Genomic DNA, 11,049 nt, shown 5'->3' with positions numbered 1-11,049 from the left:
TCTCCGGAGACGTGCTCTGTTTTCTCATACTTTTCTTCACTGTTTACCTCATTCTGCCCAATAAAATGTACATTTTTGTAAACAATGACTTGTTTTATGCCATTAAAAAAACTGTCTCCATATGAGGACGTACTTGAAGAGAAAAAGTCACCACTTTGCATTTTACAAATCAAGTAAACAAACATGGGGCTGTTTATCATATAACTAACTTTTAGGTCTGTGGGATGGAAGGATGGGAGCTTTAAATGTTGTGCCTCCATAATTATTCTAGAGTCTTTACAGTGTTCAGCGCCTGCTGTGATTTGGTGCTACATACATAAACTTGAAGTGAATTAATCCACCTGTTCACAGGAGATCACAGGAAGATGACACCAAACATCAGAAGATCTTATTGTGCGCCACAGTAAAAGGGTGGTTTCTTGGGACTAAAGCACATAATAAACTACAGCAGAAGCTCACATAAAGCAGGAAATAAGCAGGCACCACTTGATCTGCTAATGCACGTTTCACACTTTTATTGTTGCCTCATTCACTAACAGTTCAATGGTGCAAGATTACCAAACACAGAATTAGGATATCTGCATGACACATCTGGGGTTAACTGATATTAATTGTCAGAGGGGGAAAATATCATGGCTAGTTTTGTTTGAAAGGCATCAACAGAAAAACACACACAGAAAAAAGTGATGAGGTGAAGAAAGACACAATAAGTCTGCTGTCGTTTTAGATGTCAGCAGCTACTTTGTATAGTCCTATAGCTCTGATATTAGAAAAAATTTAAATGAGTTAAAATACACCTTTATTTTGATAGAGTTCAGATGGATGCCTCGCATGACTAATGAGTAGATCCTCCAAAAAACACAACAGACTTCTAATTCACTCAAACCGCTTTCTAATAAAGAGGAAGCACTAATGTAACTCACCTCCTCAGTCGAGCTGCAGGGGTTACATTTTAGGTCTCCTTTTCCTTTTTCCACCTCTCTCTTACATTCAAACCCTCTCTTAGTTCACACTAGAACAGGCCGCCACACCATCATTTGGTTTAATATGAGTGGAACAACTAAACCGCACAGACTTTATTTGATCAGTTAGGTCAACCTTTTATTAATATCAGGTTCATACACATCTTTCAGGGTCAAATTCAAGCACTGTTTAAGCACATTCAAGGTCCATTTTCAAGCTTTTCCAGCACATTACCAAAAAAGAAGAAAGCATGTTTCACTTTGCATCACCTCAGTAAGACCATGTAGAAATGTAAACAAATCATCTTAGGTCGACTTAAATGTCTTTTATGTCTGTTTTTTGTTAAAACAGAGAAAAATGCACCTCACAAAGTACTGAAAAAGGAAACGGTTGCCTTACATGCATATAGTGTACAAACTCAACAAACACATTCCTCTTAAAAATTAAGATGTGCAAATGTGAACAAATCAACTTGTTAGAGATCTTCATCTCCACTGTAAATAAACAACAACCCAGAAAACAAGAAAACTGCACCAAACACCACAAACACCAACAAATTAATGTCTTCTCATCAGATATTGAAGCTTCTTTCCTGTGTGACATAAAAAATAGGAGACAGATGTTTGTTTGTTTTTGTTCTTTTTAACTAGTTAAGCACCCACGCCCAGAAAAATGGGGACATTTCATTTTCGAGCAGGAAGCTCCACCTTTTTGTTACCCTTTAGATGAATAGAGTTTTTTAATTAAATGCATATTCTTTAATAAATGTTATCTTTTATAAAAAGTAGGATAATTTAAAAAAACTTGTATTCTAGTTCTATTGCGTAGAAAAAAACTGTCTTGTTTTCTGTTGTCTGTTATATAATATTAGGGATGTTTGTGACAATTAATTTCTTAATGGACTAAACTAACCAATAGTCCACAACTAGGACACACTGAAATTTTAAGTTAAGTTTGAAAACAGTTTAAAAAAAAATACCCCATTCCAAAATGTCTTGTGACAATCTCATTGGCTTAGGGAGTGATGATGTCATAGGGAGAGCTTAAGAATCTTAGGGTTAGGGTTAACCCTAACCCTAACCCATCATCTGTGAGGAGAGTTTTACGTCTATCCTGCCTCAAACCTTAAGCATGGCCTGCTGGTCTTCGCTGTATTCCACCTGTGCTGTGGAGAGGTTGAGGACGCCTCGCTCCACGGGGTCCTGGTCACTGTTGTAGATGAAGACGTAGGGCCGGCGAACAACCACAAAATGCTTCCCCCATGAGTTAGAGCGAGGCTCCACGAAGCTCAGAAAACCCTTCTTGGACACAACAGATCTGAAAAGAAGAGATTTTATTCATTTATTTATTTTTTAAGAGAGCGCTTGTTTTTCTGAGGAAGAAGCAGAGTTGGTTTGTTTCCAGCTGAAATCATCCAGGCTCAGGAATTTGAATCGATCCACATCATTTCTGCTTGAACTAGAGAACATGAGTGTCGACTTACATTTGGTCTGTGAGACACATGTCATAGTGACAGTATTTGGGTTAATATGGCATTACTCACCCTGGTCGCATTTCTTCAATATCAGGCACCAAGTTGAGGAACTCGTTCTTTGCAGCCCGCGCAAGGTAGGAGGTCTCCAGAGTGGGAACCATCGGGAAGTTTTCATAGTCTGAGCAGGAGGGACTGGAGGCACGTGAGCTGTTCTCAGGGGTCCTTTAACACAAATCACACCAAGTTAGAATCAAATAGATAACCTGTCAATAACCGTTTGCAGATCGAGGTCAATGTTCCTAAAAATATGTTTACTTCTGGTCCATGGAGCCACAGCTGCCGTTCTTTAAACATGTTTCATGTCCGCTCACCTGGGCTTCCAGTGTCAGACATCTTACACAAGCTCAGCTCGTAGATCCCAGTCACTCGGTCGCTATAATGAAGCAGAAGTTATGAAGAAGGAAACTTTGTAACAGGGCAGATATCTTTGATTGTGAAACAGAGATGGCCACAGTGCAGCAGCCCAGATTTACCAGTCAGGAGTTTTGGAGTATCCAGTCCCAAAGAGGTTCTTGAGAGAACGGGGTGGGGACATCTTGGCGTCTCGGGAGTAAAAGACCGAGCAGATGTCTTTGGTGATAATGGCAGGCTGGATGCAATGGTCCAGCTGCAGAGAGGAGATAAAGGGTGTGTGTTAGACACGATGACATCAAGAGACTTAAAAACACGTACAAACAGGTACAACACGGCGGAGCAGCGGCTGACCTCCAGATACGCAGATAAGGTCATGTAGATCTTCTCTCCATAGGGAGTGACGCGGTTGAGCAGGAGGGAGTTGTGCAGGGAGCTGTCCCACACTGCCTCAAAGTCCTGAAAAAGACAGAAAGAGGAAAAGTTAGCTTGACAGCATTATTGTTCACATTCATCCTTTAATCATGACAAAACGTGAGGAATCGCACTGAGGTGAGACCTTGACAACAGACAAATCAGGAGCCACAGAGTGTCAAGTGTCAGCCGACACCAATCGGGACAATGATAAGAAAGAAATTCATTTACAGACACGTGAAAAAGCAGTTTAAGGTTCTAGATCTGGATTATTACAACACATTATTTATTGAAAACAACCCAAAATGCACAAATGACTATAACCAAGTACATCCTGTGATTCAGCAGCTGATGGAACCAACTTTAGCAGCACAAACTTGAGGTAATCATTGTTTATTAGTGTTTCACAGCAGTGTGGACGGATTTCTGGCCCGTTTGTCTTTACAATGTTTCTTCGGTTCATTGAAGTTTGCAGATATTTATTCATTCACAGCTTTCTTAACGTTCAATCATGTTGAAGTCTCAACTTTGAGCCACTGCAGCACCACTCTGTTGTTGCTTTGCTGCTGCGCTCTGGAGTCACTGACCCAACGATGATCTCTTTGACTCTAGAATACTTCATGGCTCACTCAGTGACCTGGACACTTTGCAGGTTCTTTGGCAGCAAAAAAAGCCCAAATAATCATCACCTGAGCAAAACCGTTGGTATGAGGTGTTTGTCCTGATATGTTTGGTTTTCACCAATGTTGAAGCTGTGCATTAGGGCTTAGCTTTTCAACTTTGCAAACCTAACCCATGCTGCCATGTTGTATTTAGAGGGAAAATGGTTTCTCCTGGAAGTCTTTCCAAACAGGCCATATTTGTTGAGTCTGTTTCTAATTGCACTGTCATGAACTCCAACATTTAGCATGCTAACTGTGGCCTGTAGAGCCTCAGATGTGTGGGGTGAATTTTCTGGGACGTCCACTCCTGGTAAGATTGGAAACAGTCTTTGATTTTTTTAACTTGTGAATAATCTTTCTTGCTGTAAAATGATCGACTTCAAAGCCTTCCCACATTCATGGGTATCAACAACTGCTTCTCTCCTCCTCAGTATGTTACCACTTACCTGAATACACCACACCAGCAAACTGACAGTAGTGGTTACACTTACTGATGATCTAGTGCACTTGATTAGCACTTGGCTAATACTGACCCTCTTAAATAATTATGGAAATAGTCTTGGATGTACTTAGTTTTTGAAACATCTGAATTTCAGCTCAGTGTTTGTTAAATAAATAATGACCTGGTATAATGTGTTCTGTGCTGTTCATCTGAGGTTGCATTTACCTCATATTAAGACCTACTAAGGACCTGATTTTTTTTTTAATTATGTCCTGATACATAAAACCAGAGAGCTCACATAACTGCATATGCTCAGAATAGACAGCACACATGGATACAAATTACTGCCTTGCAGCAGCAATCTTAAGACCATCACTATGAGCTCCATACAAGGTTACACTGTTCCTGTTACTAACAGCAGGGGGCACTATCAGCCACAGACTGAGAGCCAGATATGCTCTGCTGGTGCCTCATTGTTACTGAGGAAAGACTCTATAGTGAGAAACAGCTGAGGGGAAAACACTGATCTGGAAACGTCTGAGTGTTACAGAGGATATACATAGCACTGTGGTTCAGTGTCACACAATCACAAACAAATACAGCAAAGTAGTAAAAAGGGTGTTGCCTCCAAAGATCGCTTTTACTGGTTTGGAGCTTAGGAGGCTTAATAACGACAGGCATGAATGAAGACAGATCAGAACAGCTGTTTGATCACAGCATCCAGCACCAACACAATCATCCACACTCAAGAGCCTGTTGGCTTCAGAGTCAGCAGCTGAATGTCTAAAATATGAAATGTCATTTTTTGGTCCATCAGCTACAGCATGAACTGCTTAAAGTGAGAAGCAGCCTGAAGCCCGACAGATTCATCTTTCCAGACTGAAAATATCTCAGAGTGAACCGAGTGGTGCGTTTTCAGTGTGATCTCACAAAGTCAAATCCCTTTAATGATGTTCTGTCCTGTCTTCCTCCATCAAAAGCACACAAACACTATAAAACATTGTTTCTGTGCTTTGGGTTTTTGTTTTCTACACAGAGGTATAGCACGACTAGACCCTAAAGGTAGGCTGCTCACCTACAACCAGCTCATGAACATCTTTCCAATGGAGCTCGCTGCCCTTCTCGTGGATGAGGGTCACTGTGATCCTCCGCTGGATCCCCTGCAGCAAACATAACAGGAGCTCAGGATCACAGTGAGCACAGCTAGAGCAACATTACGCTTTAAAAGAAGATATTCAACTGTGTACAAAGGAAGCAGTTACCACTGTGTGAGTAATAAGAAAACAACATGTGCACCAATCCTGTACCTGGTGCAGCAGGTAGGTACCATGACAGGGCAGGCCTCCACTGTGATCCACGATGGCTGGGATGTACCTGTGCATGGAGGGAGGAGGTGACACAACATCCCAACTTATAATATTCTTCCTGGAGATAATTTTTATGGTTCCTTTAAAGCTTGTGCGTGAATATAACACTCCAGGTGGATACTCACTCTCCAGTGGGCTCCAGCTCGCTGATCTCAAACCAGACCAGCAGGTCGTACTTGCTGACACACTGACCCAGGTTGGATTTGGTGATGGTGTTCAACTTGGTGGCTGCAACTGGCACACACACACACACACACACACACACACACACACACACACACACACAGAGAAGCTCAACGTTAACAAGTGGGAATTTGTCTGAATTTAAGAGAAGATGAATAAAAGTCAGGAGTATTTACTACATGCTTTGGGTGACTAAATGGAGGATGGATAGGTGACATGAAAACACTACTGACCCTTTATACTGAGCCAATAGCTCACACACTTCTACTAAATCTGTCTAAAGAGCCAGTAATCACAGAGGATAGATACTGGAAGCAAACTGAAATGTTAGGAGGAACTAAATCACACATTACAACACCAGTGGCAGCACCCTGCTGTCTCACACATCGGGATCACGGTCCTGTTGAAACGGGCTAATTGCTAAAGCTCACAGTTGCATTCGTCTATACTCAATATGATCGAAAGGAATGTTATTACACTTGAAAACTGCTCTATTCACGTCTTCTTTTGGTGTGAATATGTCAGCAAGGTGCAGCGCTCATAACCACAGCAGAGCTTTACCGCGCTACCGCCTGCAGCCACAGAGCACTATAAGAGCACAGCACGACTCTAATCACTACAGCACCAGCATCAAATGTCTGGCTCATTAGCTACAACAGAGTCCACTGTACCAACCATGATGCTTGGGGACAGTTAGCACAGGGTCACTGGCCACTGGGAGGAAGGGGAAGTGAGAGAGCTGGTCAGCCTCGTCCTCCAGACTGACCACAGCAGAGGACGCCAGGGAGTTGGCGTGCTCGGACAGCGTGTCCAGCACTTTGCCGTTCACATAGCCGCTCACAAGGTAGCGGATCAACTCTATCTTACGGGTATGGTCTGGATGTGCGATATTGATGAACGGTGAGAGAGATTGAAGGAGAAAAGAAGAGGAAGGAGGACAGAGTTGGGTAAGAGGATTATATAAATAAGAGATACATACATACATATCCAAAGGAGGTGAGAAATGACAAGGGAAAAAAAGTGGAAGGTCACATGAGGCATGCTTATGTAAAAAAAGTCAACATAAAATTATTGATGGCAAAGAACACATTGAAGTGACATGGAAACACTCGCCTGGTTTGGACAGAGGCATGGGAATAGGATAGTACTTCCTGGATGCTGTTGGAGGGCTGTTGACATAATAAAAATACCTTTTATCTATATATGCATATAAAATTAGCCAATGTGATTAGAATACAATCGTTTACACATTTCTAACAAAATCTGCTGCATTAAATATGAATTATCACTGCACGACTGGATCTGCTGTTTGACCCCCACCAACCTGGTCCCGTCCTGATAATCTAACTCTGTAATATGCAACTTCTGTCAGTGTTCTGATACTGGAAACTGAATTTCCCAGAGGAACCACCCGAGGGATTAATAAAGTTCTATCTAATCTACATCGACAACAGAAAAAGAAAATCTGCTGCTTGCAGCAGCATTGTGTTAGAAGCATTTTTACTGGAGTGAATGCATTTAACTGTACTTGCATCATCTGTTAAAAGTACTTTTATATTGCAATAAGACTGCAAAAAGCAAAGGGGACTGAATTCTATAGTATGTGTATAAGGTGACACATGTATGCAGTTTCCTGCCATTAGTGTAATGTAAACTTGGAATCATCACATATCTACAGGTATTTGTACTGAATGAAATGAGCTGTGGTGATTAAAAGCATTAGCAAAAGCATACTTACTAGTGGCCTTTTCTTCTTAGGTCTGGATCTTGATGCCTCTGGGACTGAAGATCACAGCCAAGTCACCAGTTTCATAAACAATAAACAAACAAAAAGCAAATAAGCAAAACACTTTCAGAGATCGCACAACTTTTGTTTTCATCTTCATATGATAATGTTCCTTGAATCAAATCTACCATACACACTCTACTACAGTGTATCAAACTAGTCTAAATACTTCCACAAACAATGACATACCCATCTTTGTCTTTTTGTGGCTTTCACCAAAAACTCTCCCCCTGGTGGATCCTGTGTTGACGTACGTGATTTTGGGAGAAAAACAAAAACAAAATCATTTTAAATGGTTACATTAAATGTAAAAATATCAACATTCAATAGATTTGACTGTACATGTATCAACTGGTGTAAAATACATGTTCCTTGATCCTTGGTCAGGGAACATAAATTACTGTCGTTTCAGCCATCAGGTACTCCTCTAAAATTCAGCCTGGACTCCAAATATAAAGCATATAATCCATACAAACATACAAATTACCTTTGCTGGTCTTGTTGCCTGCGTGCTCCACTTGCCCTCTGAAGGGCTCAGTGGCTCATCCTGTCCCTTGTTGAGCTCAATCTTCTCCATCACATTCCTCACTTCCTCCACCTGCGTGGTCCTCACCTCCTGTGCCTCCATAATCGTTGCCTCCTCCTGGTTGTTGATCATTCAAGTTAGTTTACACAATGGGTCAAACTTTTAACTTTATCCTGCTTTACTCTCCTGGTTTGTAGCAGACTAAGTATATATGATGTATGAAAGGGAACAGAGTGGAGTTAAAGTGTGAGGGTGAAGGAGAAGATGTTGTGATTCAGTGATGATGATGATGACCAAACGTCAGTCTGCTGGAAGTGCAAAATGCTACAGACCCCTGACTCCACCAAAACATCGAGCTTAAGACTACATACCTTTTCTTCAAGGCCCGTGTACAATGTACTCTTTAACCTCTATAAACTTCAAATCCAAGTGTATACACAGATGCCATACTGACAGACTGAAAAGAATTACAAAAGCTTTTGGTAAAACGTCTTAAGATGACGATCTAAATTGCATGTGACTTCACTGTGTTGGAACAGATGTACTATAAATGCCAGTTCATCTCACAACAGCTACTGAATGTGTTAATTTAAATCTGTCTAAAGAGCCAGTAATCACAGAGGATAGATACTGGAAGCAAACTGAAATGTTAGGAGGAACTAAATCACACATTACAACACCAGTGGCAGCACCCTGCTGTCTCACACATCGGGATCACGGTCCTGTTGAAACGGGCTAATCGCTAAAGCTCACAGTTGCATTTGTCTATACTCAATATGATCGAAAAGACAATTTTAAGAAACAATTAAAAAAAGAACAAGTAAAAGATCTACTATAGCCAAAAGAAGACCATTTACAGACTATAGCGCTGTGAAAAAGTATTTGCCTCCTTTCTGATTTCCTATCTTATTCCATATTTTTCACACTTACACGTTTCACATCAACACATTTATAACATTAGACAACAATGTCTAATATTAAACGGCAGTTTTCAAGGGCAAAACGCTATCCAAACATACTTGGTCCTATATGAAAAAGTAATGGCACCGAAAACCCGATACTTTGTGCAACAAGCCTCTAACACAGTGTGTGTATGCTAGCGGCTAATCTGGCAAACAAATGAACAGAGTGGTTTTAGGTGTTGCACAAGGATAAGATGATAAGCTGTGTGTCTTTTTTATAATGACCTGCTTGAATTTACCTTAATCAAAGGAGTGGTCAGTGTGGGTAAAGCCATGAGCAGATGAAGTGGATGAGTGGGACTAGGTAGGTGTGCCGAAAAGACGCAACAAAGCTGAAGCTGAAGAGTGTGGTGAGAACATGGCGCTGCCAGCAGGTTTCTGGCTTTGGCGCGGTAACACCTACAACATTGGCAGTCCCATTTTGTGAAAGCCAATAAAAAAAATAGCTAGGTTTCCATGTGTCATTTGTGTGGAACAATACTGCACATGAAGCTAAATAGATTTTAAAAAACGAAAAAAAAAAGTTGAACAACAGAAGATAAATGTCCTTTTTTTTATAATGTTAACTGGCCGGCTGTGTGGTGCACGGCCTTAAGAGGCCAGCATTCAGACCCCAGAGTTTAACGAACAAGTTCGAGTCTCTGACGGTCTGTCTGCTACTGCGGGGTAGGCCGAGCGAAAGACGAAGCTCCGGGCTCCTCCTTTTTCTGGCTTTTTTTTTTTCTTTTTCATTCACATTTATTTACATTTATTTAGATATCAAGCTGCAAGTAAAAGCTCAGGGAAACACTTTTAAGGCGGCCTTTAAGGTACCCTATCTATGTCCTTGCACATCTTATCACCTCATACAGTGCTATGGGCCAGTCTACACCTGCTACTTTCTGCACAAGCTTTTATCACACATGACCCACTGTTTACAGGTAAGAAATCCAGTGTCAGTAATGTTAAAGTGGCTGTGTGGAGTAGCACAACCACTGCTAATATAACACTTTTCACATGCATTCCTACATATTACAGTGTCTTTTACCGTCTTTATGGTGCTAGCTTAAAGTCATGCTGTAGATGTTAGCTTGTAGTGAAACATATTCAAACCATGTTAGGACAGAAATATTGGCTTCTATCATGACTAGTTAACAGAAATGTTAACTGCCCACGCCTTACTGTAATCCGATTACTCGTTACTAAGTAACGAGTAATGTAAGGGATTACTAATGCAAAAAAGGTAATTAGATTACTGTTACTTTCCGTAAGCACGCTGCGTTACTGCGTTACTAAAACCGTAATTTTTTTGCCAGAGTGTCTCATGACAATAACAGCTGTGTGCAGATCAACAATGGATAATCTATCCAGGGGTGCGGAGAGAGTATGACCGTGCAGCGTTTAAAGCGTGGAAGTACTGACCTTACTTTGAGTTTGATTCCATAAAAAGTGACAAAAACTTTTAGAAACTTCTTTTTACAGCTGAAAAAAAAACCCCTTAACTTCTGAGCAAGCACCAAGTACGCTACTACGGGATTGGAAATTCACAGAGAGACTCGTGGATTCTTCCACTGACCGCTGCAGCACACCTGCACCAGGTCCAGGGCAAACATCCGCCTGCTATACAGGTGAAAATAGAGCAACACGACCGCTGAGTCTTTGATTTTATTTATTTTCTGCTGTGTTTCACTTGCATTTATTTGAAAGACTGAGTGTAAACACAAAAAATTTTATTTTATGTGCTGGAATGTGCAGAAAATAGGTTTAAATGTTAAACAAATTTCTTCTAGTCAGAATGTTGCATATAATTTAATTTTTGCTTGATGCATAAAGTTAAAAGATTAAAACTAATAAAACAAGTTTTAAAAAGAGACTTTTAC

General features: G+C 40.8%; 2 protein-coding genes across 3 annotated transcripts; both read right to left on the bottom strand.

Moving 5' to 3' along the window:
- Nucleotides 1-2,148: 2,148 nt before the first annotated feature.
- Nucleotides 2,149-6,957, bottom strand: LOC146513642 (kinesin-like protein KIF1B). The gene is made up of 9 exons (XM_085168255.1): nt 6,900-6,957; nt 6,592-6,792; nt 5,859-5,967; nt 5,674-5,740; nt 3,203-3,307; nt 2,971-3,104; nt 2,809-2,870; nt 2,507-2,659; nt 2,149-2,280 (listed from the first exon to the last, which is right to left on the bottom strand). The coding sequence occupies exons 1-9, from the start codon at nt 6,955-6,957 to the stop codon at nt 2,252-2,254; spliced, it is 918 nt and encodes a 305-aa protein (XP_085024381.1). The 3' UTR covers nt 2,149-2,251.
- On the bottom strand, nt 5,970-10,691 carry LOC146513641 (uncharacterized). Of its 2 annotated transcripts, none has more exons than XM_085168233.1 (5): nt 10,592-10,691; nt 8,190-8,345; nt 7,892-7,942; nt 7,655-7,698; nt 5,970-7,085 (listed from the first exon to the last, which is right to left on the bottom strand). In XM_085168233.1, exons 2-5 carry the CDS (start codon nt 8,328-8,330, stop codon nt 6,974-6,976), a joined length of 348 nt encoding a protein of 115 aa, XP_085024359.1. In that variant the 5' UTR covers nt 8,331-8,345; nt 10,592-10,691; the 3' UTR covers nt 5,970-6,973. The 2 variants fall into 2 exon arrangements, with proteins under 2 accessions (XP_085024359.1, XP_085024358.1); XM_085168232.1 differs by lacking the exon at nt 10,592-10,691 and adding an exon at nt 9,430-9,912.
- Between the last annotated feature and the right edge of the window lie 358 nt (nt 10,692-11,049).

The sequence above is a fragment of the Neolamprologus multifasciatus genome, chromosome 7 (assembly GCF_963576455.1).
Source record: "Neolamprologus multifasciatus chromosome 7, fNeoMul1.2, whole genome shotgun sequence".
NCBI lineage: Eukaryota > Metazoa > Chordata > Actinopteri > Cichliformes > Cichlidae > Neolamprologus > Neolamprologus multifasciatus.
The sequence above is the reverse complement of the archived record's forward strand: the minus strand, read 5'-3'. Positions and strand labels throughout refer to the sequence as shown.

Coding starts and splice junctions, on each gene's coding strand:
- LOC146513641 (XM_085168232.1), bottom strand. CDS start 9,465: ATGGCTTTACCCACACTGACCACTCCTTTGATTAAG. Junction 7,943..8,189: donor AGGCAACAAGACCAGCAAAG/GTAATTTGTATG, acceptor ACGTCAACACAG/GATCCACCAGGGGGAGAGTT. Junction 7,699..7,891: donor CCACAAAAAGACAAAGATGG/GTATGTCATTGT, acceptor TGTGATCTTCAG/TCCCAGAGGCATCAAGATCC.
- LOC146513642 (XM_085168255.1), bottom strand. CDS start 6,957: ATGCCTCATGTGACCTTCCACTTTTTTTCCCTTGTCATTTCTCACCTC. Junction 5,968..6,591: donor AACTGTCCCCAAGCATCATG/GTTGGTACAGTG, acceptor TGTGTGTGCCAG/TTGCAGCCACCAAGTTGAAC. Junction 5,741..5,858: donor GAGCTGGAGCCCACTGGAGA/GTGAGTATCCAC, acceptor CTCCATGCACAG/GTACATCCCAGCCATCGTGG.